General features: G+C 32.7%; 2 protein-coding genes and 1 long non-coding RNA gene across 3 annotated transcripts; 2 read left to right on the top strand and 1 right to left on the bottom strand.

Annotated features, from left to right (window-relative positions):
- Nucleotides 1-577: 577 nt before the first annotated feature.
- LOC130645236 (M-phase phosphoprotein 8-like) lies at nucleotides 578-17307 on the top strand. The gene is made up of 13 exons (XM_057451157.1): nucleotides 578-705; nucleotides 2606-2764; nucleotides 3458-3638; nucleotides 4057-5039; nucleotides 5663-6544; nucleotides 7630-7740; nucleotides 8755-8833; nucleotides 8985-9208; nucleotides 9300-9386; nucleotides 10130-10290; nucleotides 10945-11099; nucleotides 15971-16104; nucleotides 16474-17307. Exons 1-13 carry the CDS (start codon nucleotides 637-639, stop codon nucleotides 16633-16635), a joined length of 3387 nt encoding a protein of 1128 aa, XP_057307140.1. The 5' UTR covers nucleotides 578-636; the 3' UTR covers nucleotides 16636-17307.
- LOC130645238 (uncharacterized) lies at nucleotides 14316-15253 on the bottom strand. The gene is made up of 2 exons (XR_008982691.1): nucleotides 14963-15253; nucleotides 14316-14873 (listed from the first exon to the last, which is right to left on the bottom strand). It is a non-coding gene; the product is annotated as an uncharacterized LOC130645238 (long non-coding RNA).
- Nucleotides 17308-21135: 3828 nt separating the features above from the next.
- Nucleotides 21136-25256, top strand: LOC130645235 (uncharacterized). Its single transcript, XM_057451156.1, has 2 exons — nucleotides 21136-21216; nucleotides 21914-25256. Exons 1-2 carry the CDS (start codon nucleotides 21185-21187, stop codon nucleotides 24477-24479), a joined length of 2598 nt encoding a protein of 865 aa, XP_057307139.1. The 5' UTR covers nucleotides 21136-21184; the 3' UTR covers nucleotides 24480-25256.
- The last annotated feature ends 1342 nt before the right edge of the window (nucleotides 25257-26598 follow it).

The raw sequence follows: 26598 nt of genomic DNA, 5'->3' as shown, positions 1-26598 counted from the left end.
TATATATTTTCAAAAATTATAAAATCAGAAATAAATCACATTGAAACAACATATTTTTTTCATATCTGGTTTCAATGCGGATAAACTAGTTTGAAACTATATAATCCTCATTTGAAGCCAGCATTACCAGGGATCAGCTAAAACGTCCTAATTGGGTGATTTACATCTCCTTTCCATGATGTGTTTATTCCAATGTAAGATACATTGGAATTATTACTAAAGCTTATTTTATTCTTAAAATGGTTGCAATACTTGCCAACTAGTCTCAGATTTTGCTAGTGGCTGCTTTAAACATTGCATCTTTTTCTATTGCTCAAAAAGCAATAGAAGTTTTTACAATACTCAGGCCGACCTTTGCGGACCATTTAATCCCTACTCTCCATACAACAACAACAAAAAAAAAATCTGAAAATTTGGCTAGTCATATATTATTTTTGCATCTTACTTTACTTTGCAGTAGCTGAAAAAAAGCGTCTAATTTGTTATTTTATAAACAGTTTGAGCCCAAGTTTTTATCTACTATTAGTTTTTCGTTAAAGTATTTTAAAAATCAGAACTCTGGTTTGTTATGATTTTATTAAATCTATTATTTTCTTAGATATATATATATATATAAATATTGTAACAACAATTATAATGGATGACAGTTCTGATAATGAGAATGTATTTGAGGTGGAGAAAATAATTGATGTTCGACTTGATGAGGTACATATTTTAGTTGCTTTACTATAAACATTGGTCTGGTTTTTTCCTGGTCAGTCGAACTGTTTGTCAAATTCTTATTTTGATCAGCAACTTGTCATATTATAGTGATAGGACAGACAATGGTTTTGAATAATTTGTTTACTTCACTATGGTAATTGAATAAACACATGTCTTTGCGGCATGTAAAAATATGGAGAAACTATTTTTCCTTGTACTTAAGACAAATTTGACGATTCTTGAAAAAAAAAAATATGATTCAAAACAGTACATACTGATTTTTTACTATAGAACATACAACTGTCGAATTTTATTTACTGGGACCATTGTGCTGTACATCATTGTTTATTTTTTACAAACAGAAAATTTTGTAAATAAGCCTAAATATTAAATTTCGTTCATTATGGAAAAATACACAAGAAACTTCATCTTAGTAAGCAAAATAAAGTAATGCTCTAATAGTAATAGAAGTATAGTATTAAGTAGCCTGAGTATGATAATGACTTATAGTAAAGACATCTTCGGAAAATATTTTTTAGAAAACAGCATAGTATCAATTTTCCCATTGTTTTTCTTTCCATAACCTTGAAAATAATTTAAGATATAATATGTGATGATATATAGCATTGAAGCTCTTGTGCTTATGTCAGTTAATAGATTTTGGCCTAACTCTCGCATTTGTGAAATTTTCTTTGTGTAAAATGGAAAAAGAAAGTTAAAAAATGTGTGAATCTAACTAGTGTCTCCTCAAATTTTGACCTTATCCTCACACAATAGATTAAGTATTTCATGGACTAAATGTATTCAATAAACAATTACATCAAAACGTGAAATATTTAATTTGTGATGCTTTTTTATTATTCGATTTTCCTTATTAAAGACCCCACTTGCAACTTGTTATCTTCTGAATTGAAATTCCCGTTGGTGTGTAATTTCTAGCTGTATAGTGGTGCGGGTCTACATACAAAAACTTTACCCTATTTAAAAATATAAAAACGGATTTTGTATTTGTCTTGATGTCTTTTTTGCCAACTGGTGAGTCAGTGACATTGAATCTTTATTTTCATGCCTCAGCATGATTTGATAGCAACAGTTAAAAATTCTAAAATATGGTATAGTGTAAACAATGAACATACCAGAAGAGTAAAGATCATCAATACAGAGGAATCACTAATGATCAAAACAAAAACTAGAATGCACTGTATTACTGGCTTAATAAAACTTATGAAATATCTTTATGATAAATAGACTTTTAAGAAATAAATCATAAGATGTAAATTCTTTAAAAAACTGTGGCATGTGGCAAGTTACCTGTTGGTATAGAAAGATGCATATAAATATTGTTTATTTATGAGTAAATAAAATGTTTTATTATTAAAGTAGTTTTCATTTTTCTGTAATAAGAGGTAAAAGGCAGTCAGGACTACGTAATCACAATGAACATGACCTCCCATTAGATCTGGTTCCACTCACGCCAACTTTTCACAATTCAGCTGCTTAAAATATAAACATTTTTTGTTTTACTCTCCCCCATGTTAAGAATACAGTACTAGTGACGGTAGTTTTAACTGTAAAATTCTCTACAAGGTAGTATGCAGTTATAAAAGCGTTAAACAAAAATGACTCAGCTATTTATATATCCCTTGAATGTCAACATTACTAGACAATGCATATTGCGTAACACCGCAACAACTGCAAGGAAATTTATAAACTCAATATGGTAAACACTAATATTACTAATAATAAGATCACTAATATAATATTTGTACTGGTAGCAAAAAGCCCTGTTAATACTGTCAATGGGACCTAAGTTTTCTGTACTGACAAAAATATTAACTAAACTATTTATGTTTAAAAAATTAACCGTAATATTATATTAAGAATTATTTGTTTTTTTATTTAGATTGGACGTAGCCGCTTATATCGTGTCCGTTGGAAAGGATGTGGGAGTGATGATGATACATGGGAACCAAAATCTAATCTTCTAACCTGTGATGAATTACTGCAGAGATTTGAAGAAGAAAGAAGTGCAAAGAAGGAGAGAAAGAAACAGAAAAAGAAAGTAGGTAGTGCAACCATAAAACTGTCATACAGCCAGTAAATATTTCCATGACATCAACAGCAAAAACATTGCTGTCATCACTTCCAACTGTGTTTACTGTTTTAGCGAAGGAAATTATTTTACATGGAGATTTAATTCAATTAATTTTTTTTTCTTTACATTTAAAATGTTTCTTTTGTAAAAATGATTTTTTTAATTTCATATTGAGAAGATGTCTTTTTTTAGAATAATTCTCAATTAGCATTTGAAATGTTTTTTTCCTAAAAATAGCTTTTTATTTCCTGTTAAAAATGTCTTATTTTCTAAACCACAACCTTTTGGCAGTTGGCTTATTAACACTATAGTCATAATATAACTTTCAAGACAAAATGGTTTTACTCAAATTGGTTTAAGCTTCATCAACTGCGCAAATCTATCAAATTTTTATACTAATTATTTTTTATGTTAACAGATATATCGAAAGCAAAATATTTTGCAATATTTTCTGATTCTGGTTCGAACATTATCTAATTTATAACTGAAAGAGTAAGAATTAAAATGAAAAATTTTATTGCTCTATTGTCTAATAACTATGTATATGTATATTGAGCTGGAAGCATTAAGGGACTTTCTCCAAAATATTTTCTTACATCTTTTTTCGATTGGGCTTGATTACGTATTTTAGTCCCTTTGTATTGTAATTAATTATTTTAGAAAAAATCCCAGTCAAAGGTTGACATTCCAGTGGTGATGGTTAAAGCTGAACCAGAGGATTATTCAGATTTTGAAGACGCAAAATCTAAGAAAAACACACGTAATCCATCTACACTTGCAAATCTGACTTCTCCGGTTTCAAGTAATGCTTCAAGTTTTGACAATGATTTTGATTTATCAGGTTGGTATTGCTTTTTGCTTATACAAGCTTGAATGTTTTAGCTTTTAAAACACTTTTCACTGATATAGGTCTGTTACAAACGATTAGGTTTCAGGATTCTACTGTTTTCACTATAATATGAAATATAGTTACTAATGATGGTTACCATATATGACGTATAGTTACTATATGATACATCGTTACCATATGATATATCGTAATAAGACTGTGTGCTGCACCAGCGTAGATTTTAATTTTTCACATTTGATCAAAACAGGCTTTTTCAAGGCCTTAAACGTTATTCTATCCGTTTGATAAAGTATTTGCTGGTAACAATAGTTTTAAATTCTTATTGTTATGCATTATGCTTAAATTATTATTAGATAATTTTCATTTAATTTCAATTTTTGTCTTACAAGTACAATTATATTTTTATTAGGAATGACGAGAAAACAACGACAGGCTTACGAAAAACTTATGGAAGAGTCTCGGCTGGAAGCGGAATGTGCAAATAACAGCATAAACAATGAGTCGTTAAAGCGAAAAAGTGATGCAGTGGCTACTAAGAAGCCTACAACAAAGAAAAATAAGGCTCGTCTTGCTAGTGATTCAGACTCTGAAAATTTGAATAATACAATTGTCAAGAGAAAAAAGAAGGGAGTTAAAAAACCTGTGATTGATGACTCATCAGAAACAGAATTGTCAGTGCTCACAACTTCTAAACCAAGTGAAATTTTAAATGAAGTATTTAACAAACATACAACATCATCTGTGGTCAGAACACCATCCACAACTGGAGTAACGTCCCAAGCTGGACAAGTAACTCCAACTAAGACAGTACATCTAACTAAAACAACATCTCAAGCTAAAATGTTAGACAGTAGTAAAAGCACTATCCCAAGTCCTCAAGTTGGGAAATTATGTCCAGTTCAGACTGATGAATATGTTCCACTATTAGATCAACTTAAAAGTAAAACAGAAACTACCTTACTTCCAATGTATCCCTCACCGGAAAAAAACCAATCAATTTTTAATAATAGCAATTCAAGTAAGGCAAAAAATATGCACTCAAAGCAAACAGAGAGTGTAAATTCAATTCAATCAGAGAATCTTAATTTAATTCAGACAGAAAATGTAAATTCAACTCAAATCGGGAAGGGAGATACAGCACTACAAGCAAAACCCAACAAGGTAAATGAAAAACTAAAAAACCTTCGAGCGCTAGTTAAAATCAATTCTGTTTTGGAAAAGATACCGCTGTCAACACAATCCAACACATTGAGTGGTTTACCAGTGACAACAAACTTTGCAGATATATTGAAAAATAGTTCTTCTACTGTTACCAATGAAAATTTAAGTAAACAATTAGGTTTGACCGAAAAAAATTTTATGCAATCAAGTGAAGAAAATACAAAGTCAACCGTGAGTATTTTTGCATTCCCTATAATAAATTTTATTATTTTTTTTTGTTATCAGGGGCTTACTTAGTGGGGTCGGGATGTCCTGAGAGGGCCTCCCAGTTAACTTGGTTGGCAAAGTAAGCCGTCTCACGTAAAGCCAGGTTTGCATTGATTGGTTAATCTTATTAAGATATGTTTTACCGGATTTATCCCGTAGTGTAAACCGAAAAAGTGGGCATATTTCTTTACCAAAAGATCTTAAAGTCTGTTATGAGAAACCTTGAACATGTTCAACATATAAATGAATCGTAGAACATGTGATTGTACACTAAATATTATTTTGTGCAGCAACAAAACTAACAAGTTTAATTATTTTTTTTTGCAACTAAGTTTAATCGATAAATGTAAACCCAGTTTAAAAGGGTTTGTCAGTCATGTGTGATTGGAAATTATCTAAAAGAGCATATATGCCCCACCCTTACGGCTGAGAAATACTTGCGTCTTGATTTACTATATATCTAAAAGCAGTCTTTTATCTAGATTTTCAGAGATAATGCATTTTCTATAAACAGATGACTATTGTGAACCCCTAATGTTGATTTTTCAAAATGTTGTTTTAACAAACAATTAACTTTTTTTCCACAGACAGTTTCCGAAAAAAATGTGCAAAACGATCAAGTGGACCAAGGCGAAAAAGTAAACACTGTACACTTCTTAGTGCAAAATGGTAGTTCTGGTGATATTGCTAGTAAGACAGAAATAAGTAAGAGAGAAAAGAATAATAGCCATGGGATAGAGAATATCTCAAAACAAGAAAATAGGCAAGAAACTGGAAGTGATGGCAAATTAAAAAATACAAGTGAAATCGATATTACAAAACTAAACAAAAATGATACTGACAAACAAACTAATAATCATACGTTGGAAGAACTGCATACTGTAAAACATACCTCTACTCATAAAAATAAAAACAATACTTCAACTTATACACAGCAATCAACACAAAAAAAATTGACAAATGATGATTCATCTCTTGCAACTACAACGCAATCAGTGTCATCTCAATCTTCGAATTTGTCAAACAAAAAGACACTACATAGAAGCTCAAGTAGTCCTGCAGTCGGTACAAAGGACGTTTCGAAGAAAATACAAGAAAAAAATTTGAAAGATAAGTCACGAAAAATTTCTGTTCGTGAATATCAAGCAAAACAAAAGAAAAAGAATACACCGGATGAAGGAGGTGGAATTGTGTTAGATTTTATGAAAATTAATACTGAAACTGCAGTGCCCAAACTAAGAACGAACTCAGTGGATAGAGCAACAATTATACCTTCTAAAAAAACAGTTGAAAGGGTAAATAGTACTGATAAGCCACAAGAAAAAGCTCGAAGTGTTCCCCAATTTAGTCCTTCTACGAATGCTGATGTACTAGGTAATATACTCGAATTAATTGAAATGCCAGTTGAAAATGAGGCTGAACAAAATGTAAATAGAGACGAGAGTAATGAAACTGGCTCACAAGAAGAGGTAAGATAAAAGAAAATTGTTTTCATATGTAAGTTGTGTTATAGGTTTTATTGTTGTTTATACCCTTTGGATAATTTGTGGACATGTCGATATACTTAACTTATGTCAAAATCTAAACTCCAATGTCAACTATAGCCATTATTTCAAAATTTAGATGCAAAATACCTTTATAATTGAATCCAAGCACAAGTATGTGCTTGTTAGAAAAAATGAATCGTTGATCAGATGTTGATGGACATGCAGAATTTGAATTAATTTCTTTTGTTTTGATGTTTTTTTTCTCAGTTAAAGATAATTTGCAATTATATAAGGGCAAAGCAAAATATGACTCAGCTATTTTTTCTGGGGAATATGTAAAATGAAAGCAATTCTAAATTTATCCATGTCTTCTTAAACTTAAAATCAAAGTAAAGGAAAGTTAACATGTAATTTTTTTATTTTTTTTTACTGGGGAATGTTCATAACTTTGTTTTTTACCTGCGTCACCTACGACAACAACAATTCCCTTTAAGGAAAATCAAAATGGCAATACAGGCTAACCAACAACAAGTGCAAACTAGCTCTATTGATAAGGAAAATCAAAGCTCTGTTGATATATGATATGTGCAGTCACAACACCTACATCTAAGTTGAATCAGCAGAACCCTCTGTGTCAACAAGTAACTTCCTAAGGTAACTAAAAAAATGTTAAACATGTAAATAGCTGGTAGCTGCTACTTCCAGAAATGTTTCAAAACTCCCCGAAAAATTTACAATGTTAATCATAAATATATCCCATATGCAAAGTTAAATGACAGTGTTAATGCCATGCATCCCTGTTTTCTATGTGATGGCTCATTAAATAAAGCTCTGTGGTTGATTATATCCTGTCCTGTGTTTGTGTACCACATGCTACCATTTTTAAAATTCTGACTCCCGCCTCAAATCACGTGACTATGTCTATTGATTTTTTGCGGGATTCCCGCTGCTGACATCAGCATGCTGTTACCTTTATTGTATATATATATGTGGTCAATTATCTTTGAGGTAAACGTATTGAGATATAGAAAAATTTTTTTCCTAATTTATTTATTTTGATATTAAAGAATCAGTCAATCACAGAAAGTGAAGAAGACATCATATTAGAAGAAGACCCGGACGAAGATGGCGATATTGATGATGATTTAGATGAATATTCAGGAGACGAAGATGGAATGGTAATGATTTCAAAATCAAGATCTTTTTTAACTAAAAAATATGAATCTCTATTATAATACTTATTGCCTGTGAGCTAATTAAAAAACCGGGGGTACCTATAATTATAGTAATAACCCTCATCTAAGTGAACTTCATTACTTCATGTTAACAGGCAGGAATGGATACACAAAATAACTATGCAGGAAATATGTACCATGAGCTGACGATTAGTAATTAATAGATTATTGTATCAAATTTCCCATTTTGACAAATTTAAACATATTCTTGATTCTTTGTTGAAAGTAGTTATGTAGAGTCGAACTTTTCCAATTTGAGATATTTAAGCCTTTTTTAGAAAGCTGTTATTGAAAATTTATTCCAAAACTTTTAAAAAAAATAAAAGATTAAATTATTTCTCAAGTACTGAAAGTTTTGTAAATTTGATATGCTTACCTTTGAAATCGTCCTGGGAGCTGCAGTTATTTTATTGTGGAAAATAAAAAAGTCCGGAATGTCCTGGAATGTGTGGGAGTGATATGTTTAAATCTTCTTTGGCCACCATGTATTGGTGTATTGAATATGTGTATTTGTAAAAATTTTTCGATAAAGACGTAATGATCAGGTTGCAATGTCCTTAAATAACTTGTTGTTTTAACAAGCAAGTTGAACTTGATGTAACAAAAGTTGCTTTATCATATAGTCTTGTTTTTGTTTAAAATTGATCTTAGAATGAATTTTGTTTTTCACAAATATTGGTACAACCTGCTGTAGGTTCAGGCTTTTGCGCCACTGATGGTGTTCTTGCTTCAATAATGACAAAGGATAAAATTTTTTTTTAAATTGTGAGCTTAAAATCTTTTAGCCTGCTACAGATTTTTATATCCATTACCTTGGTTTATATTCGTGTTATTTAAAACAGCCGTTAAAATAATCTTTGAGATATTTTAATTTCTTGTAATATCGTTTTATCTTGCCAGAAGTTTCCTGGTCTATATATATTACCTTTTACAAAACTCTTCTGTCTGTTTTTTTAGTTAATGTATACTGAACAAGCTAGTACCAGGCCATCACACCTGAATATACCTGGAGCCAACAGCAAAGTTTTAGACAACCGTGAGTTATTTTTATAAGAAGTGATAAAGAATGAAGGACTCATAACTTGTTACTTCAATTGAATGGAGTTCTCGTTATATGCAAATTCAAAAAACTTATATCAACAAATATGAGCGTTGTAATGTATGAGTTGATTTTTTTTTATCTCTAGTGATTGTCTTCCAAGCAATCCTTCAAGGAGATTATACCACTGTCATACAATGTAGGATGGCTTCCAATATGATTGACCAGTATGTAAGTGAAGAAGAAACTCTTCTAATGAAAGCAGTTCGAGAATGTGCTCCAGATATGGTGCAGATTTTGCTGGAAAAGAAAGCCGATCCTAACAAGGCCAAGACCAATGGTGTGACACCGTTAATGGTTGCAGTTCGTTATGTATGAATGCTTTGTAAACATTTAAACTGAAAAAGAAAGCTATTGATTCGCTTTCAGGTCTTTTTATATTTTGATATTTTTATTTCGTTAGAAACAAAAGGGGCTAGTGTCTTTGCTGATACAGAATGGTGCAAAATTAAATCTTCAAACTGTTAATGGTGAAACAGCTTTAATTATGGTGAGTAAGTCAATTATTCGAAGGTATTTAAATTTGTACCATCAAAAAAAGTGCAATTTTGAAGAAATATCATAGTATTTTTTTAAAAAAATTATTTTGAACACTGCAAGGCTCATCTACCAGGGTTTGCAGTGTTGTAATCTTAAAGGGAACAGAAAGACAATTAAATTTGTTCTCGCCTTTATATTCAATGTCATTTTACTCATATTTTTGCCAGAAAATTCTAATGTTGTGCATTCGAACATCTGCAAATTCAAAAAAATTTCCTTCTGCGAGTCTTCTAAAACTTTCAAGTACTAAAGATGTGATTGTTAGGTATTGTTGGTTTAAAACTAACAAATATGTGAAAATTTAATCCAAAATTTTAAAAACATAAGATTAAATTATTTCTCAAGTACTGAAAGCTTTGGAAATTTTACATGCTTAACTTTGAAATCGTCCTGGGAGCTGCAGTTATTTTATTGTGGAAAATAAAAAAGTCCGAAATGTCCTGGAATGTGTGGGAGTTTTATGTTTAAATCTTCTTTGGCCACCATGTATTGGTGTATTGAATATGTGTATTTGTAAAAATTTCTTGATAAAGACGTAATGATCAGGTTGCAATGTCCTTAAATAACTTGTTGTTTTAATGACCAAGTTGAACTAGATGTAACAAAAGTAAAAAAATATATTTAAAAATTGCATCAATACCTATGATGATAAGTTCTTTTTATAATCATTTTTGATATTTGTTTTGTTTTCAGGCTTGTAAGGCTGGTTACATGGAGATTGTACACGTGTTGTTGAACAGTGGAGCGGATGTAAAACCAGCACTCACCTATTTAGAGAAAAATGTAGCTATACCTTCACATCCACAGCATTTACGACCAATGTTGCAACACGCACTCAATGCTCATTCGGAAAGGTATAGTAATAATAATACCATAATATTAAGACGGTGTTCTTAAAGTGGAAGATTGAAATCTTACTCTTCACGTTGTGTGTTGATTGTAAGAACAAAAAAAAAATTAATTTAAAATTTTGGTTTGTGTGGTGTATGATATATTTATTGCAAAGAATAAATAGAAGCTGAATTTCCACTCAACAGCAAAACAGAAGTAAGCGGGACAAGAAAGATACTTAAATTTGATTAACTATCTGCTAGTTGTTCTTTTCATTTATATTTATTTGTTTCTATCCGGAAGAAAAGTTGAAATAATTTCAAATTCCTGTTTGAATTTAAACAAAAAAGTTTGTCAACCAATAAGAATCCTAGAAATAACAATTGGCTGTTCCGGTGCGTTCCATTTCGTTTTTGAGTAAAAATTCACCTTAAGTGTTACGCAAGCTAAACAGAACGCAACATATAGTGGTATAGCTATAAACGTGGTATTACAGCACATATCCCTCTTTGCCTTTCATTTTACAACAAACTGATCCATAAAATGTCACGTTACAACAGGTTGTGAACTGTAAATTTTAAGTTCTGAGAAACAAATTAATTTGTCTTGAGATCTTCAGCCTCATTGGTGTTAGCTAGTGTTTTCAAAAACTCTATTGATTAAAATTTTCCGTTTAGGTTACGGGAGATTACGGAGACGATGTTACGAGCTCTGATTGATACACCTAAATTACAATTGGGACCTTCTTTGATGAGTTGTAGAACTCTTTCGCCTGACGAGCTGAACGAGCATGATTTCTATTTCAAATGTGACGTTAATGCCGCAGAACCACGTAAGTGAGCTTATAAGGTGCTGTGTAGAATTTTTACAGCTCTTCAATTGATCGTGTTTATATTTTGTTGTGGTATATATAAATAAGTAAAATATTTGAATGATTTTCAAATAAGCAGAATGCCGTCTTCCATTTCGAGTCATTTTCATTAAAAAAAGAAGAAAATTCTGTACAAATCAATTATCTTTCAATAAGGTAACAGTGCAATTGCCTACCCCTAGATAATTGCCCCGTGACAATTCCTGCCTAGGATAACTCCGTCTGGATGGTTGCCTCATGGATACCTCTCACGTAGGACAATCCCCTACTGGACAATAATTGCTTCTCCCTGGTCAATTGCCCTAGTTAATTCTCATTAAATAAATCCCTCCACTTGCATAATTTCTACCTATTTATTTGCAAGAAACTAAGTACTAGTGAAGCCAGTCTTCTATTGCACTAGCTAGGATATACCATCAAACTAACAGCGTTGTCAGTAGAGCAATTGCCCGGTCGCGGGTTCAACTTCCACTCGATCTGTTACGTTTGCGGCACTTCTTAGAGAGGATTGTCCTAACATGAGAGAGATGGATTATTCTGTAGAAATAATAGCGATGGTGAGGAGGAGGAATTGTCCGCGAAGATTACCCAGTGGGGAAATTGTTCTAGTTGGGTAGTTATCCAAGGGCAATTGTCCAGGGAAAGTTAACCTAAGGGGGGGGGGGTCGTCCGGGGTTATCTTCTGATAAGTGGCACAATTAGCTTTCCCGTTCGTCTTCGCTTCGCCTTCAGTGTGTTTTATTTATTTATTTCAGAATATACGAATAAGCACAGGAATTAGGTTAGGCATTGTAAGTAATTTTACAACACACAGCTTTGCGGGCGGAAAACAGGATTTTGAAAAAAATATCTCGAAACAAGATTTTTTACTCGGATCTCGACCTAATCTTGGTTTCAAATCACATCTTAGCAAACCAGTTACAAGGGGTCCAGGCCTCAAATTAGATAAAAAATTAAGCAAATTGCTAAATAACCTTCAGGCTTTACTTGGTTCCTCTGAACCTTCTCTCAGAAGCAACATGCATCATTGTTAAACAGCGTTATAGAGAATATTGTGTGTGTTGAGCTCACTGCTCACGAACACAATTCACATGGTAGGGCTCCCAAATACCGTCTGTAAAAAAATAATTGCTTAGCAACCAAAGCAACTCTGAAACAAAATGTGTATATACCATGGTCACCACACATGATCTCCTAAATAAACATGAAAATGAAGAACGTTCTAAAATGTTTTAAGTCACCGAAAATTTGGACCTAAGACATTGATTCCCCCAAAAAAATCCTGCAACTGTTCAAAGCGACAAGTATTTCTTTTAAAGTAGTCGATTTTAAGTAATATGTTTTAATGAAGATTAACAGGTATTCCCGTTTGTAATCCATACTGTAATGTCTTTGTCTTAGCAGCTAATAATATTTGTTAGAGAAAGACAGCGTGTCAGTACACTGGATTATATTTACATCAGAAAAAAAAAGGAAAAATAAATAACCTTTCTGATATTAAGGTTGTGATAGGTTTGAGTGGTAGTATGTGACTTTTTATTTCCTCCTTAGATTTTAGCAAGATCTCCTAATTGGAACGTTTATTTTTAGCGTTTTCTAAATTTTAACTCCAAAACTTTAAATTCTCCTAACACTTCATATCTTCTTATATATTAATTCCCTTGCGTGAGTAAAACTGTGAGTCCACGACACGGAAATCACGGGTCACTTTCTTATGACGTGGCTGTACGCTAAAATTTAACTAAAAAGATTAGGAATGTACTTCATAGAAATTGCACATAAGGTGTAAATATATAACCCGCTGCTAATAACGATATAAATATATATACCCTTATGCCAAAAAACTCTATGTTAGCATATATATATAGGTATCGCTACATATGAAACGGTATTAGATATTCACAAAGCATACGGACTGTTAAATAAAGTTCCTAGCACAAAACGGAAATTGTGTTTACGAAAAAGATGGCTGTTCTTTTTGAGTATTCTCTACTCTTTCATTCAAAATAGATCTTTAAAAAAACATTTGAAGAAGAGCATGGTTTTATAAATTAATCATAGCAAGGTTCTGTAAGGTTTTATCATGTTTTATTTTCAGTTTTGATTATATTATTGTTGCCAGACATGTTTTATAGCTAGCATCATAAAAAGCCAACCACCACCAACAACTAGCTAGCTAGCTAGGAATATATATATATATATATATATATATATGTAGCCATGTTCTTTATACCTAGCTAAGTCTCCAGTTTATATTTAAGTGACTAGCTATTAGCTGCTGTAACTAGCTAATGCTAGCTTTAAACTAAAGATTCCCAGTTTATATATTCCCACAAAACCCATCAAACGTTATTAACCCTGAAGATTTTAAACATTTTCCTGGTTTTTTTTGGTTTGCAAAGTTCTTTTCCTCCAAATATTCTGAAAATAAAGTTCAGAAATTACTTATTCTTAAAATGTAAATTTAATTTGTTTCAAATTGTGGTTTTGACATTTTCATGTAAGAATTTGTGGGCAAAAACCTTAATCAGCATGTTAAAAGAACTGACTTTTCTTAATTTAGAATTACTAAACACAACCATTTTCTTACATTTAGTGTAAACTTTTGTGCGTATGGCTTATATTTAATACACCAAAAGAGCTACTTTGTTGATTTCAATTTTATACTCTTTGTAAGCTATTTTTTTCTTCTTTTTGACATTTTGAATTAACTTATTGTTGTAGAAGGCATATAATATACATGCATATAAAAAAATGAAATTTTGCAAATTTCTGTTTTATATACCACTCGATTTTTACATTTTATAAGTTATTTGGAACAGAATGGTATGAAATAGACCAAAATACCTGATCTTAGTTGTTTTTAATTTACAGGCTGTGTCTGTGAAACTTTAAGGGGAACATTTGGTGGAAGACAATGGCATGACATATACTGATAGAACTGATTTTTGTTGTGTTAGATGTTATATCTGAACCTTTTTGACATTTTATGTTAATTTTGCGAGGAAGGACCATATATATATACACAGAAGAAGAATTCAATGTTACACCTTGCAAGCTTTGTTTTTCTATATTTTGTATAAATTCTTACTGGGGAGGACTCCGTGCAATATATCGAAATGACTGATCCTTCTCGATTTAAATTTGATGTGTTCTAAATCGTATATAGTTTTGGAAATTTTGTGTAAGATTTAATGGGTAAGGGCTAGATGCAATATGTCAAAAAAACTTTTTTTGTTGAATCAGAAGCACTCCCTACAACCATTCTTTTTTTTACAGTTTGTGAAGCTTTTGTGAGGAAAGAGTGTATGCAATATTATCGAAATAACTGATTTTTGTTGCAAACTGTTTTTCTTTGGCATTTTGGATTAAAATATTCTTTTAGAGGGCATATGCAGTAGATATATGTACCGAAATAATTAAATTTTGCAAACTTTGATTTTGTCGTTACCTCTCATTTTTTACATTTTGATTAAACTTTTGTGGGAGACCGTCGGTATGCGAAGGACCAAAATAAGAGATTTTAGTATTATTTAGAATTTGTATTTTGTGTTGCAAAATTGGTGCAAAAATTGACATAAAATGAACTTATATACAGATTGATTGCTGTTGTTTAACATGACTCATTATGACTTATATATATATTTTATGAAAATTTGTGACAGAATACTATGTGAGATTTGAAATTTTGTTTACTTTATTGATGGTAAAACAGCATGCAAATTGCTAAAAGGACTTTTATTAATTTTAGATTTAAACACCGTTATTTTGTTGGCATGTTTACTTTATTGATGGTAAAACAGCATGCAAATTGCTAAAAGGACTTTTATTAATTTTAGATTTAAACACCGTTATTTTGTTGGCATTTTGTCTAAAGTTTGGTGAGGAAGGACCGTATGCAATATATCAAAAACGTTTCATTGCATTATAATTTATCGTTGCAAATCCCTTTTTAACACCTTAGATAAAAATTTCTACTTAGCCAAAATTTATTGTTTATTTTTCACATTTTGTGTCAACCTTTGGCAGGGTTTGCAATAAACTAACTGATTTTAACATATACAATGAGAGAGATTTGTGTTTGACATTGATCAGCTTTTTTGTATATATGTGGCGTTTTGAGTGATTTAAATTTTATGGGTGAGATGTATGTTGAAATGCTTTAAAAACTTCTTTCCGAATAATTTTCGCATTTGTCAGATGGTCAGAGCAAGTAATTTTAGTAGATTTAGATTTTAAATGTCACATATATACTGCAGTTGTTGAAAACCTTTAATTTTTTTGGTCATTTATATAATAATGCAGATGTAAGATGCGCACTGCTGTATTGTTTGTTTTTTGATGGACATATATCTGCTACATAAATTAAATGGAATACAGTGGATTCTTCCACGGGAAACAGCTAGTAATTTATTAACCACCCCCAAAGAAGTGTTTCTACATTTCCATTTATTTTATGATTTATTACTTAAAAACTGTTTTGCTACAATCAGGTAGAAAAATATTTTGGAAAACAGTCTCATTCCCTCCCCCCTCTCCCCTCCCAATTTCAATGTTGACTGTTTAGACAACAGTCCTTTGCCAACACCTGAAACGAGCAACCAAAAAAAACAAATTCAACCCTGGGAGGAGGTGGAGGGGGTGTTTATTCACACGATTGCAGAGTCTAAGATAAGCGGGAAGACAGCACTGTGACAGTAATATAGCTAATATATACAACCTGTAATCAATCGATAAATGTTTTTTTTTATTTTTGTTATTGGACGGTCTATTATATTCGACTATTATTGCAGCAGGTTTGAATATTATGACACTAATGTTATTTTTTACAGGAATCAACGTCCTTATGCTCGCTCTTCCTGCTCTCTTTAAAAAAGATGGAAATATTACAATCGATTTTGACAGTATTAAATATCCGGTCGACGAAGTATATCTAAATAAAGAAAAAGCTATCACAGTTCTACCGGTAAGTCTCCCCTTTTGTTCTGTTTCTGTATTTGTTTTTTTTATTGTTGTGGTATTTAAATAGATATATTTCTTGAAAGAGTTGGGTGGGACAGATAGGTGTTTTCGGCATTAACCGATTCCTGCATGCTGCAAATTAATACTCCGTAGACTGGGACTTCGGACTCGATGGTTAATAGGTTTATATAAACAAAACTAGGCGGGTTTTTTCCTATTCACGTGTAACTTAACGTCATCACTTCTGCTACATTGCAGAAAAAGGGCGTTTCCTCACGATGCGCACGATGCTTTTTGTTTCTTCTTTTCATTCCGTTTTCCTCGTGAAGTTTCAAAATAAATTAATTTAACGCACGTATTTTTCTTTCCACAGGGAAACAAATCACTTTACTTCCTCCATCCAGATTTTGGTGGTCGCGTGAACATCTTAAAAATTAAAACTACATGCCCTAACAAAGTCCTTGTATGTGTGTACGCATTAACGTTTGGTAAGTTTGACCAAGCATCAGCAGCACGTATCGTTACTCATCCTTAGCAAAGTCCTTTCGTGTATATGTACGCATTCACGTTTGGTAAGTTTGACCAAGCATCAGCAACACGTATCATTACTCATCCTTAACAAAGTCCTTTTGTGTATATGTACGCATTGACGTTTGGTAAATTTGACCAAGCATCAGCAACACGTGATGCAAACAAACAAAGCTTGTTTCTTTCTCAGTAGAACGTTGTTCTTCGCTCATCAGACTTCCAAATAGGAAGTCGCGTTTTCATTAGGATTAGAATTGTTTGAGCCTTTTGCATTATATTAGTTGGTGCGATATCACATTAGCAATCTGTATACCTCGATAAATTTGAAGTGTTCGTATTATGATAGTTTTAATATTTTCATGACATTTACTAATCGTGTTAATGAGAGTTTTATAGTTGGAATTTCGTTTCTTTTTTGTACTTGTTTCAGCGTTGACACTGCGGTTCCATAGTGATAACGCATGCAACTAATCGCATGTTTTCATGTTTTTATATAAATATGTCAAGAATGTGAAAGATCTTATAGCTTTTTTATACATGTGATTCCGTTATTTTAATGAGATAGGCATTATTGTATATATTATTATATTTATATATATCTGAGTTTATTTAAGTACACATTTATGGACATTTTTTTCCTTCACATGCTAAAAAAGAAAAGAATAAAAAGTAATATTAATCATTTATCTCTCTTGTTGAAGGTCTCCTACCAAAGACACGGCAACTATATCTGCTCCGGAAACTCAGGGGTCGCTTTAACTTTTACAATAGATATAACATCTGATTACAAGTCAGATTTTTTCTCCTTGTGATACAGTATATACCCTGGCGGGCGGCGGGCGTTATTTTTTAAGACGGAATGTGATATCCAAGTATTTGTGACGGATTATCTTACAATCACCTTGTCTGGAAATCCAAACTTTCTAGCATATTTTTTTGTAACAGTAATAATATGAAGTATTTCTTTCGAAAGGCTTATACAAGTTTTTTAAAAAAACGTCAAACACTTCGTTGAGAGATTCAGAATGCAAAAAAGATAACCCCTTTCATACATTACATTCTGCGCATACGTGCCTCGTTCGCAGCTCAGAACTTTAAACAAAACTACTACTATCTACTGTTCTCTAGAATATAAGAATTAATTCTTCTTTAAGTTCAGCATTCTCATCAAAAATGGAATATGGTAGTTTTAGTGCTATTTTTAGCTCATGTTTTATAATCAGCATTATCGTATATTATTCGCAAGTAATAATGTTTGTCAGTATTGTGAAGCAACTAGTTGTAGGAGTTGTTGCTGAATGTTCCTTTGTTATTTGTTTTTACCAATATTGTATCCTGTCCCTTCTTTCATCACCATAACGATCTCAACCATTCACTATTTTTCTTCACATCCATACGATAAAAGTAAGGAACCGTGTCACGTCATTTTTTCGTTGGCGTCTGTGTTGTAGTTTTCCTCTTTTATATTTTTAATTAAAATGACAACAAGAACGTCGATCTCCTCTCTAATATGTCTTCTATCATGTGTCCTCTATCATGCGTCTCCTATCAAGTGTCTTCTACCAAGCGCCTTCTATCACGCGTCTGCGAACAAGCGCCTACTACCAAACGTCTTCTATCACGCATCTTCTATCCAATTCCTCTATCAAGCGTCCCCTTTCACGCGCCTGCTATTAAGTGTTTTTTATCAAGTATCTTCTACAAGGTGTCCTCTACCAAGCGACTTCTATCAGGCTTCCCGTATCACGCGTCTTTCATTAGTCTTCTTCTGTTAAATGTCCTCTATGACGTGTCTTCTATCAAGCGTTTTCTATCATGAATCTTTTATCTCGCGTATTCACCATGCTTGCTCTGATCCAGCAGTGTAGTGCTGGAAAGCAATGGGTGATCTTATTTGCGATAGGAAGACTTCTCAGTGCTACTGATTAAACTTTGTATAAGTATATACATTTATTACTGTATTTCCTCTTCCGAATGTCCCTGGGATATAATGCCTACTAGAGGACAGGTAACAAAAAGGCCTGGTACTAAATGGAGAGGATGTAATATATTTTTTAAGGATGAGATAATTCAGCGGGCCAAACTGTCATTTTTGTTCTGTAGACTCAAGTTTTTATTTCTACATTTATAATCAACAATTTCTAAAATATCGATATCGAAAAGATAAACGTTGAGACTCCGGATGAGAGTGTAATTTTGGAAAAACACATCAATCATTTACCCTTTGACATGACGAAATCGGATTAACCTCACACTGTGCACTTTTGCCTAACATGAATCATATGGCCTAAACATTAGTTATATATTTATATATACGTTTTATTCAATGAACTTTGAACAGCATTTAGGTACAAAACTGAAGGAAGTTAAAAACAACTTTTGAAACATTTAAGGTTAAATTTTGTGGAAAAAATAAGCGTTGAAGGCTAAAGGATGTTCTAAGAAAGCGCGTATCCTGTGTTCAAAGAACTCTACTCGATGTTTCTTTTCAATCGATTTTTAATGCACACGCAAATATCGAAAACAAAACGGCGCTAGAATGTAGGCTAAAATTGATTAGTATGCAAAGTTTAACAATAGGTAATATAGACCTTTTGGGAAAAAGCCTTGATGGGGTGTCTTCAAAGGTTGCTATTATTGTGCATGAAAATCTTCCCATATGCACAGCGTGACGTCATTTCCCTTATATTTTACTGTTTATTTTATTATTGATTTTTGAAGACTGGTATGTAATTAGGTTTTGTTAAACTGCGTGTATCCCCAACCTCGTCTCCAGGGTTCTTATATTCTTTCTGACAATCTCGGTCCAGGTGACAAGGTTGCGTGTCTTCAACGTACGTGCCTAATCTAATAAGAACAATTATTGAGGAAGAAAAAGTTATGGGACGTGTGGTATCCTACGTATACTTTGCCAGGTTTCATCACAAGTGGTACCTCTATTGAAATCTTTGAAAAATCTGTTATTATTTTTTCACAGCACGAGGCATGCGACTTAATAGCTATTTCTTCTTCTTCTTAAGTCCTTCTATAATAGTTACTTAACCTAAATCTAGAAGTCTTTAAATTGCAAAAGAGAAAGAAAAAAACAGAGGAATATCTGAGAAAAGGTCATGCAAAGCTCTACCGCTGTTTTAAATCCACATTGTTTCAAAATTCACGTAAGAAGTAAAAAAAAGAAAGATTAAAATGTCGAAGCTTCCAAAAAGTAGAAATATATGATTGTAGAAAAAATAAATAATGTCAATGAGCGATTATAACAAACTTTTTTTAGCTACTATAGTATGTAGCAGTCGCCAGTCCAATTAAACTTTGAAATTGTCCAAACCTTCGTTTAAACTGCCAATGTATGATTGTCTAGCTTGTAACGTAAAAAACACCCGCCAAATCGAGTTTCCTCCTATTTTTATGGGTACAAAGATTTTTTGACCTCCGGCCCGGACTTCTTCTCTAGTTGACAGGGTTAGTGAGATAAGTTAAAGCTTGCTAGAGTATATTCAAAATAAATCAAAGAACATGCGAATCTTTTCACTTGAATATATCTATTAGCGCACTCCTCACTCCCCTCCATCGCAGGGCTTTTTAAGGAAGACTAATAATGTGAAAAACGCGGTAAATTTAACAAAAATAAAAATGAAAAGAATTCATGTTAATGGCAAAATTTTGTTGTAAAATTTTTAAGAACAGAGTGTATAAGAACATATGACGTGAGAGGTTGAAAACTTTAAATATCCTAAGAACATTTAAGGCTTTGTCAATTTCTTAAAATTGAGTTTCCTTATAAAAAACCTGTATATATAGCATTATTAGTTTGTCGAAACTTGCTGCGTTGGTACGTCGTCATCATGCTTCCAAAACCCGCCAACGCTTTCCACAACGCTAAGAAGCCCTGGGTAGCACGGGAAAAATGTGGTTTTAGCTTATAACTTTTTCGTCGAAGTTAACATATAGAAACAAAGTCCAATTAAAAACATAATAAAATTATATTTCAAAATTATCTAGCTCGGAAAGAGGAAAATCTATCGTTTTATCAGAGGACAATTGCTTTTTTTCTTCTCCGAATAAACTATACCGACAATGTTTAAACCTGCATCTACACCACACAACTATGTGAAAAAAATGCCGGCATTAGAAATGAAGTAAAATATCCACAGAAACACAAAGACGTTAAAAAATCTACATTTAAGAACTACATTTAAAAAATAACAATAACAACAACAAATTTAATGCAACAATGTCTGATTGGTAACCAGATAATTAACAAAAAATTTTATCGTGTGAACTGACCACAAAGACTAATTACTTATAAGCGTTATGTATTCAATGTTGGTATGTTTGAGATAATAGAGCAAGCAAAGCGTAACACTTCTATTCAACTCCCTTGGTTAGCGATTTCGATTGCTTATTCTTGTGTTCAGATATTTCTGATTAAATGCGCAAAGAATTAAAATCCTTAATTGCTTTCTTTTATCCTTTTCTAACTTCTTATAAAAGAAATTGCTACGAAAAAAAAACAAAAATTTTGTACGCCATTATGTCGAGTCCTTTAATGATGATGGATGTACATGTTTTTGAGAATCGTTGACAATATGTATGTAGCTTTGACTTCATTAAACGTTTTTACAAGATATATATTACAAGTTCATTGTTTATTTTTACTTGTGGTTTTTAACGAGAACTTACTTGCTGGAGACATTGAAGTTACGGTAATAATTGACAAGCGAGTGGGGAAATGAACAATTTAGAAACGAAGCTAATTAACGGTTTTGATTTCTTCTCTAATGTTAACTGATGTTACAGATTATGATTTTATTATTTGAAATTTTTAGACTTTGTTTTGATGTCGATGTTGTTGTTGTTGTTGTTGTTATTATTGTTCTTGCTGTTTACGCTGGTATCCTTGAGCAACAATAATTTGTTATTTACGAATGGGATAGGGATTTTATAAAACGAAAAATAACATTTCGACTAGTGAAAAAAAAAATAGCAATAGACTGGAATTCCTCCCCTATTTAAAAATTTTATTTTATTTTTATTTTATTGATTGATGGTTTTAATCCGCCCTGTTTGAACTTCTTAATATTCGTGTGTTTTTAATCCTAATCCTCTAGCAGCAGTAGTTTTTCTTTCAGTTTTATACGCAGTACTGAGGAAGTCTGGTAATAAATTTTAAGCGGGTAAACTAACAAAGAACATTTCACGGATACCCACTTTCTTTTCTGTTGTAGGGAACATGAATTATTTCGCGATGTATATGAGACTAATAAATTCTTTTTGTCTACTTATAGAGAGAATTTTAAAAATATGTCGAAAGATCCTCGTGAATACAGCTTATTAGATATCCTAGCATTGAAGCACTATCCTCAAGTTTTACGGGTTTCACGTCCTTACTACTCAAACGGAAGAGAATATTTAAAACGCGGTCAGTATATAACAGTCGTTGATCGAAAAAAAGTCGAGCTAATCGCAGGTGTGGATCAAGAGCGAAGGTTTTTTCAAATACGAAAAGATCGATCCTGTCATGTCGAAGACGTTGAAGACGAAAGAGTGGTACGGAGTTTGGGTATTGTCGTGGAATGTGTGGCCAGCAACAAGCACATCAATGCGATTGAATTCCGAAAAGAAATACGCCATGAAAAAGTTACATTTGGAGTCGGAGAAAAATTCACGATTGAGAAAATCAGTAAATCGTTCCGTGGACGGACAAAAAATGTCGCTTTGCGACGTAAAAAAGACGGCAAAATATATCGGTTTCCTATTGATTTAATCGGGTCATTTAAACTGTTGCCAGGTAAAATGATCCTGCCGCTTTCTCGAATTCTATCCTTACGCCCACTCCCAATTACAGTTCGTTTCTTAAACTCTCCAACTTCGACAAACTTTCCGACAGGCATAGTTGAACTTCGGGAAGCAATGTTATGTGACGTTGTTTATATTTTAACTGTTTCAAAAGGCTTATATACATACGAAGCGTTATCAATAGATTCAAATATAGTCGTGGAAAAATGCAACCTCCTAATACCAAAACCTATTTTACGTGTTATACCAAATGGAATGTTCGTCAACTCAACAGATTTTGTTCATCCGATAAAGGGGACGTATAAACGGAGAATGGAAAACATCGATTCAAATTTATATGAAGATATATTCGCGCATATATATTACGGTAGCGCTTCATTCGAAAAGAATGCAGAAGATGACAATCACCTGACAATAATGTCGGAACATTTGTCGAGTGCTAAATCACACGAAGAGCTCCAACACAGTACCCAACAAAGTTCGGAGTCTATTCACTTAACAAATAAAGATAGGGAACAACCTCCGGCACCTCTACCACGTTACTCTAAGAAAATCAAATATCGTAATACTATTTCATTTCCTGCCATCCAAGAGCATGAACGATTCCCTGCACTCGAGAAAGCATTTGAAGTTTCACCTGTCGCCAGAAGTACACCTAAAACTACAATGGATTGTGGTACTAGTATGGACGATACTATTGGTCGATCGATTGGCGCCGAGTATCAAAAACAGTTTTCCTTTCAAAGTGGATTGCCAGGATCACTCAGTGGATCTACCAGCGGCTCGTTAAGAAGTATAAACAGCTCAGTTCGTTCAACAAGATCATCCTCAAGTGACCGACAAGGCATCGCTGAAAATGCTGCCAGACTGTTTTACAACCCACACAACGATGCCGATACCCATCCACGTGATCAATCGCAATTTTATGACGGGCCAACTGCATTACGACGTCATAGTCGGACGTCAAGCAATGCTACTATTGATAGTTTCGACTCAGGCGTCGCTTTAACGAACGCTTTTAACTCTGCTGCTAGTTCAGCTTTAAACAGTCCAACAGTGGAGGAGAATCCGTTGTACTCATCCACCCACAAGCATCATGGTTCTTCGAATGTAAGAAGGATTACTTTGCCACCACCAGTGCCTCCACGTGATCCAATATACAAAAATATTGTGCAGGTCGATATCGACATTGGCGATACGGCGTCAAATAATTATAATGACGACAGGACTGAGTCTCCATATGAACATTTACCAGGAGATCAGCTTGATTCTTCCTTTGATTTCAGAAGTCACTCTCTGCATGAGGTTGGTGCACCTGCCGGTGAGGTTAGAAATCGAGTTTCCGAAACTAGACCTCCCATGCTGACTGAGCTTTCTCTTGCTCCGACGAATCAATTCTCCACATTACAGTTAGAAGAATCGCCGCCTTATTTACATGTAAGAAGTAACTCCATGGACATCGCTCACATGACACAAGAAGATGTCGGAAACCTCTTGGCGCGTTTAAATTTAAGCAACTACATTCAAATATTTTATAAAGAACTCATAAATGGACAACTTCTTCAAGAGCTCGAAGAAAGAACTCTAGTTATCGACCTTGGTATGACACATTTCCAAGCACGGAAATTATTTAAATACGTACATGGATGGAGACCTATACTGAGAGATATAAACGATAATGAACTTATTGCCGTGCCTTCAAACCCTTTGTTTTGGTCTGTTACCAATGTGTTTACAGAGTTACAAATGATCAACTTGCAACAGTTAGCTTTTTTCTGTAAAGATCATCAAATTGATGGCTCCCTTTTAAAAGACTTGATCGAAAATAAAATAATTTATAGTTTAAAAGACGAACATGGTGTACCATTATCAGGGATTGAACTTTCGCGCCTGAAGGCTTTTATTTTAAACAAATGGAAACCAGACAGGGTACACACTGGAAATACCAATACGAGTTTTCAAAGCGGAACATCTTTCGATAAAAAAGACAAAAGCGAAAAGAAATACAAACCTTTATGGAATCGATTAATTGCGCAAGCTACCGGGTTGTCATAAATACTGTAACAAGCTTCAGGGTACAAATTTTCCGTTTAGTTGACGACTTTTACTATTTTGTATTATATTTTTATTTACCGTATATTTTAAGTTCATGTAACAATTATTTATATATTCTTAGTTCTCATTTTAGTTTTACATTAGGAGTAAATATTTTGTAGATTTTTTTAGGCGTGATTAGACTGGAGTTACAAGTAGCGTAAAATGAAAATTTTCTTTTTAAATAGCAACTCAATATATATAGTTTCTGTAATTTTTATAAGGTATATTTTAAAGGGGTTACGAAGTAAGGTACTATTTTCAACTTTAGTGACTTACACGAAATTAAAAGAGGCGGTGAAGAAACGGAAAGGGACAAATAAACTCGAGAGAACTTCGTAACCTTTTTTAACGCAATTATTATAAAGTATCTGTACTGATTAGTAATCAAAAATGAAATTTAAATTTAGTTTTTCTCGAACGAGAAAAAGTCTTTGCCGAGTCAATCTAGTCTATTGGTTAAAAGAAAACAAAAATGCCTAGCAATATGATACTGAAAATTGAAGTAACATCAAAAACGTGTTTTTTGCAAGGACATGAGAAAATTCATATATACGTCAATGCTACTATGACATCGACATTTTTAATAAAAAAATTTATAAAAATAACTTTTCTTTGTAAGATAACATGAGAATGATTACAATTTAGTTCCCAGTATATTTATATAACAACTTATATCATTATATAAAAAGACTGTGACGAAAGTTGTATTTTTTTTCAAATAAAATACGTTCTATAACATATAGATTTTTATTTTAAACCTAATAGTTGCAACAACTCCAAACCTCACCCCATAAAATTTCAAAAGTCTTTCCGTTAAAAATAATAACCTAAAGAGGATTGGTAACGAGTTGAACATTTTTTAACCGCATGTTTCTTTTACTGTATTTTTTAGAAATAATAACTTTATAGTTAAAATATAAAACAATAACTTTATCAAAGTAAAGTGAAAGATCATCTTAGTGAGATTACCTTAAAATCATTTGTTTATTTTACTCAGTAGAGCGCTGGACCCGTAGCCTAAAGTTAGTGGGTAGGACCCCACAAAATTGTCTAGTTGGGCAGAAATTTCAAAGGTTTCTGTAACTCAAGTGGAATTTTTTTTTAAAACTCTAGAACTGTTATCCCTCCTGGAAACAAATAATAGTGTATATCGCTTGAATCAAGTCACTATTGTTAGTGACTTGATTGGTCCTATAAAAAACGCCCATATTGTAAAGTCTTTTTTTATATAATAGTGCTTAGAATCTCTTGAGCTTTGATGAAAATTTATCCCAAATTATCTATTTTGTTTACATGATCCAGGAAAAAAGCTTACGGTTGCTAACCGTTAATAAATCCGCCACACGTTTTCAATCTTAAAAGGCTCTGGGGACGAGAATGTACTTCACATGTATAATAATACTCAAAAAAGATTGTTGTGAATGGTCGAAAGAGTGCGTATTGTGTGCGTTCAAAAGTTTAGCATTTGTTACGAAATTTTTATCATAAAACTTAATCTCTCTTTAAGATAACGAGTAAACATGTTTTTTTGATTTCACATACCATACATAATGCAGAAAATAATGTACAATTTTTTAATCAATTTAATTTTGATAACCTGCAATTAATTTCTCTTCTTAAGAATTGAATTCTTTTCGCAGGTAAAAAACCTTAGCATGAAAAAACATATCCAAATGCACGTCATAAGCCAAGACATCAGCAGAGTACTGGTGCGTTATGTTTTGTGAGTATCCTGAATCACTCACTCACTCATGGACAAATTTGTCATAAGGATGGAATCTCAAAAACTTACTCGTAAACAAGATCTGAGAATTTACCTGTAAAAAGCCAAAATATTTCACATTCTTGTTCATATTTCTGTGGTAATTGTATTGTTTTAAATAATTTTTTTCCTCGTTGAACACACGCAGCATTCCTCTTGAATTTTGTATAACAATCTAAGCAAATTTGCATAGCACGCATAGCATTCCTAGAAATTATCAACCTCGCCTCCAGGGTCTTGTGGCCCCTGAGACGTTATTACGGAGCAGTCAATTATTAAAAAAAAGCCCCGGGAACGAGGTTGAGAATTTATTAT

The sequence above is a fragment of the Hydractinia symbiolongicarpus genome, chromosome 5 (genome assembly GCF_029227915.1).
Source record: "Hydractinia symbiolongicarpus strain clone_291-10 chromosome 5, HSymV2.1, whole genome shotgun sequence".
NCBI lineage: Eukaryota > Metazoa > Cnidaria > Hydrozoa > Anthoathecata > Hydractiniidae > Hydractinia > Hydractinia symbiolongicarpus.
The sequence above is the reverse complement of the archived record's forward strand: the minus strand, read 5'-3'. Positions and strand labels throughout refer to the sequence as shown.

Coding starts and splice junctions, on each gene's coding strand:
- LOC130645236 (XM_057451157.1), top strand. CDS start 637: ATGGATGACAGTTCTGATAATGAGAATGTATTTGAGGTGGAGAAAATA. Junction 9,209..9,299: donor TAATGGTTGCAGTTCGTTAT/GTATGAATGCTT, acceptor TTATTTCGTTAG/AAACAAAAGGGGCTAGTGTC. Junction 11,100..15,970: donor CGTTAATGCCGCAGAACCAC/GTAAGTGAGCTT, acceptor TATTTTTTACAG/GAATCAACGTCCTTATGCTC.
- LOC130645235 (XM_057451156.1), top strand. CDS start 21,185: ATGTACATGTTTTTGAGAATCGTTGACAATAT. Junction 21,217..21,913: donor TTGAGAATCGTTGACAATAT/GTATGTAGCTTT, acceptor GTCTACTTATAG/AGAGAATTTTAAAAATATGT.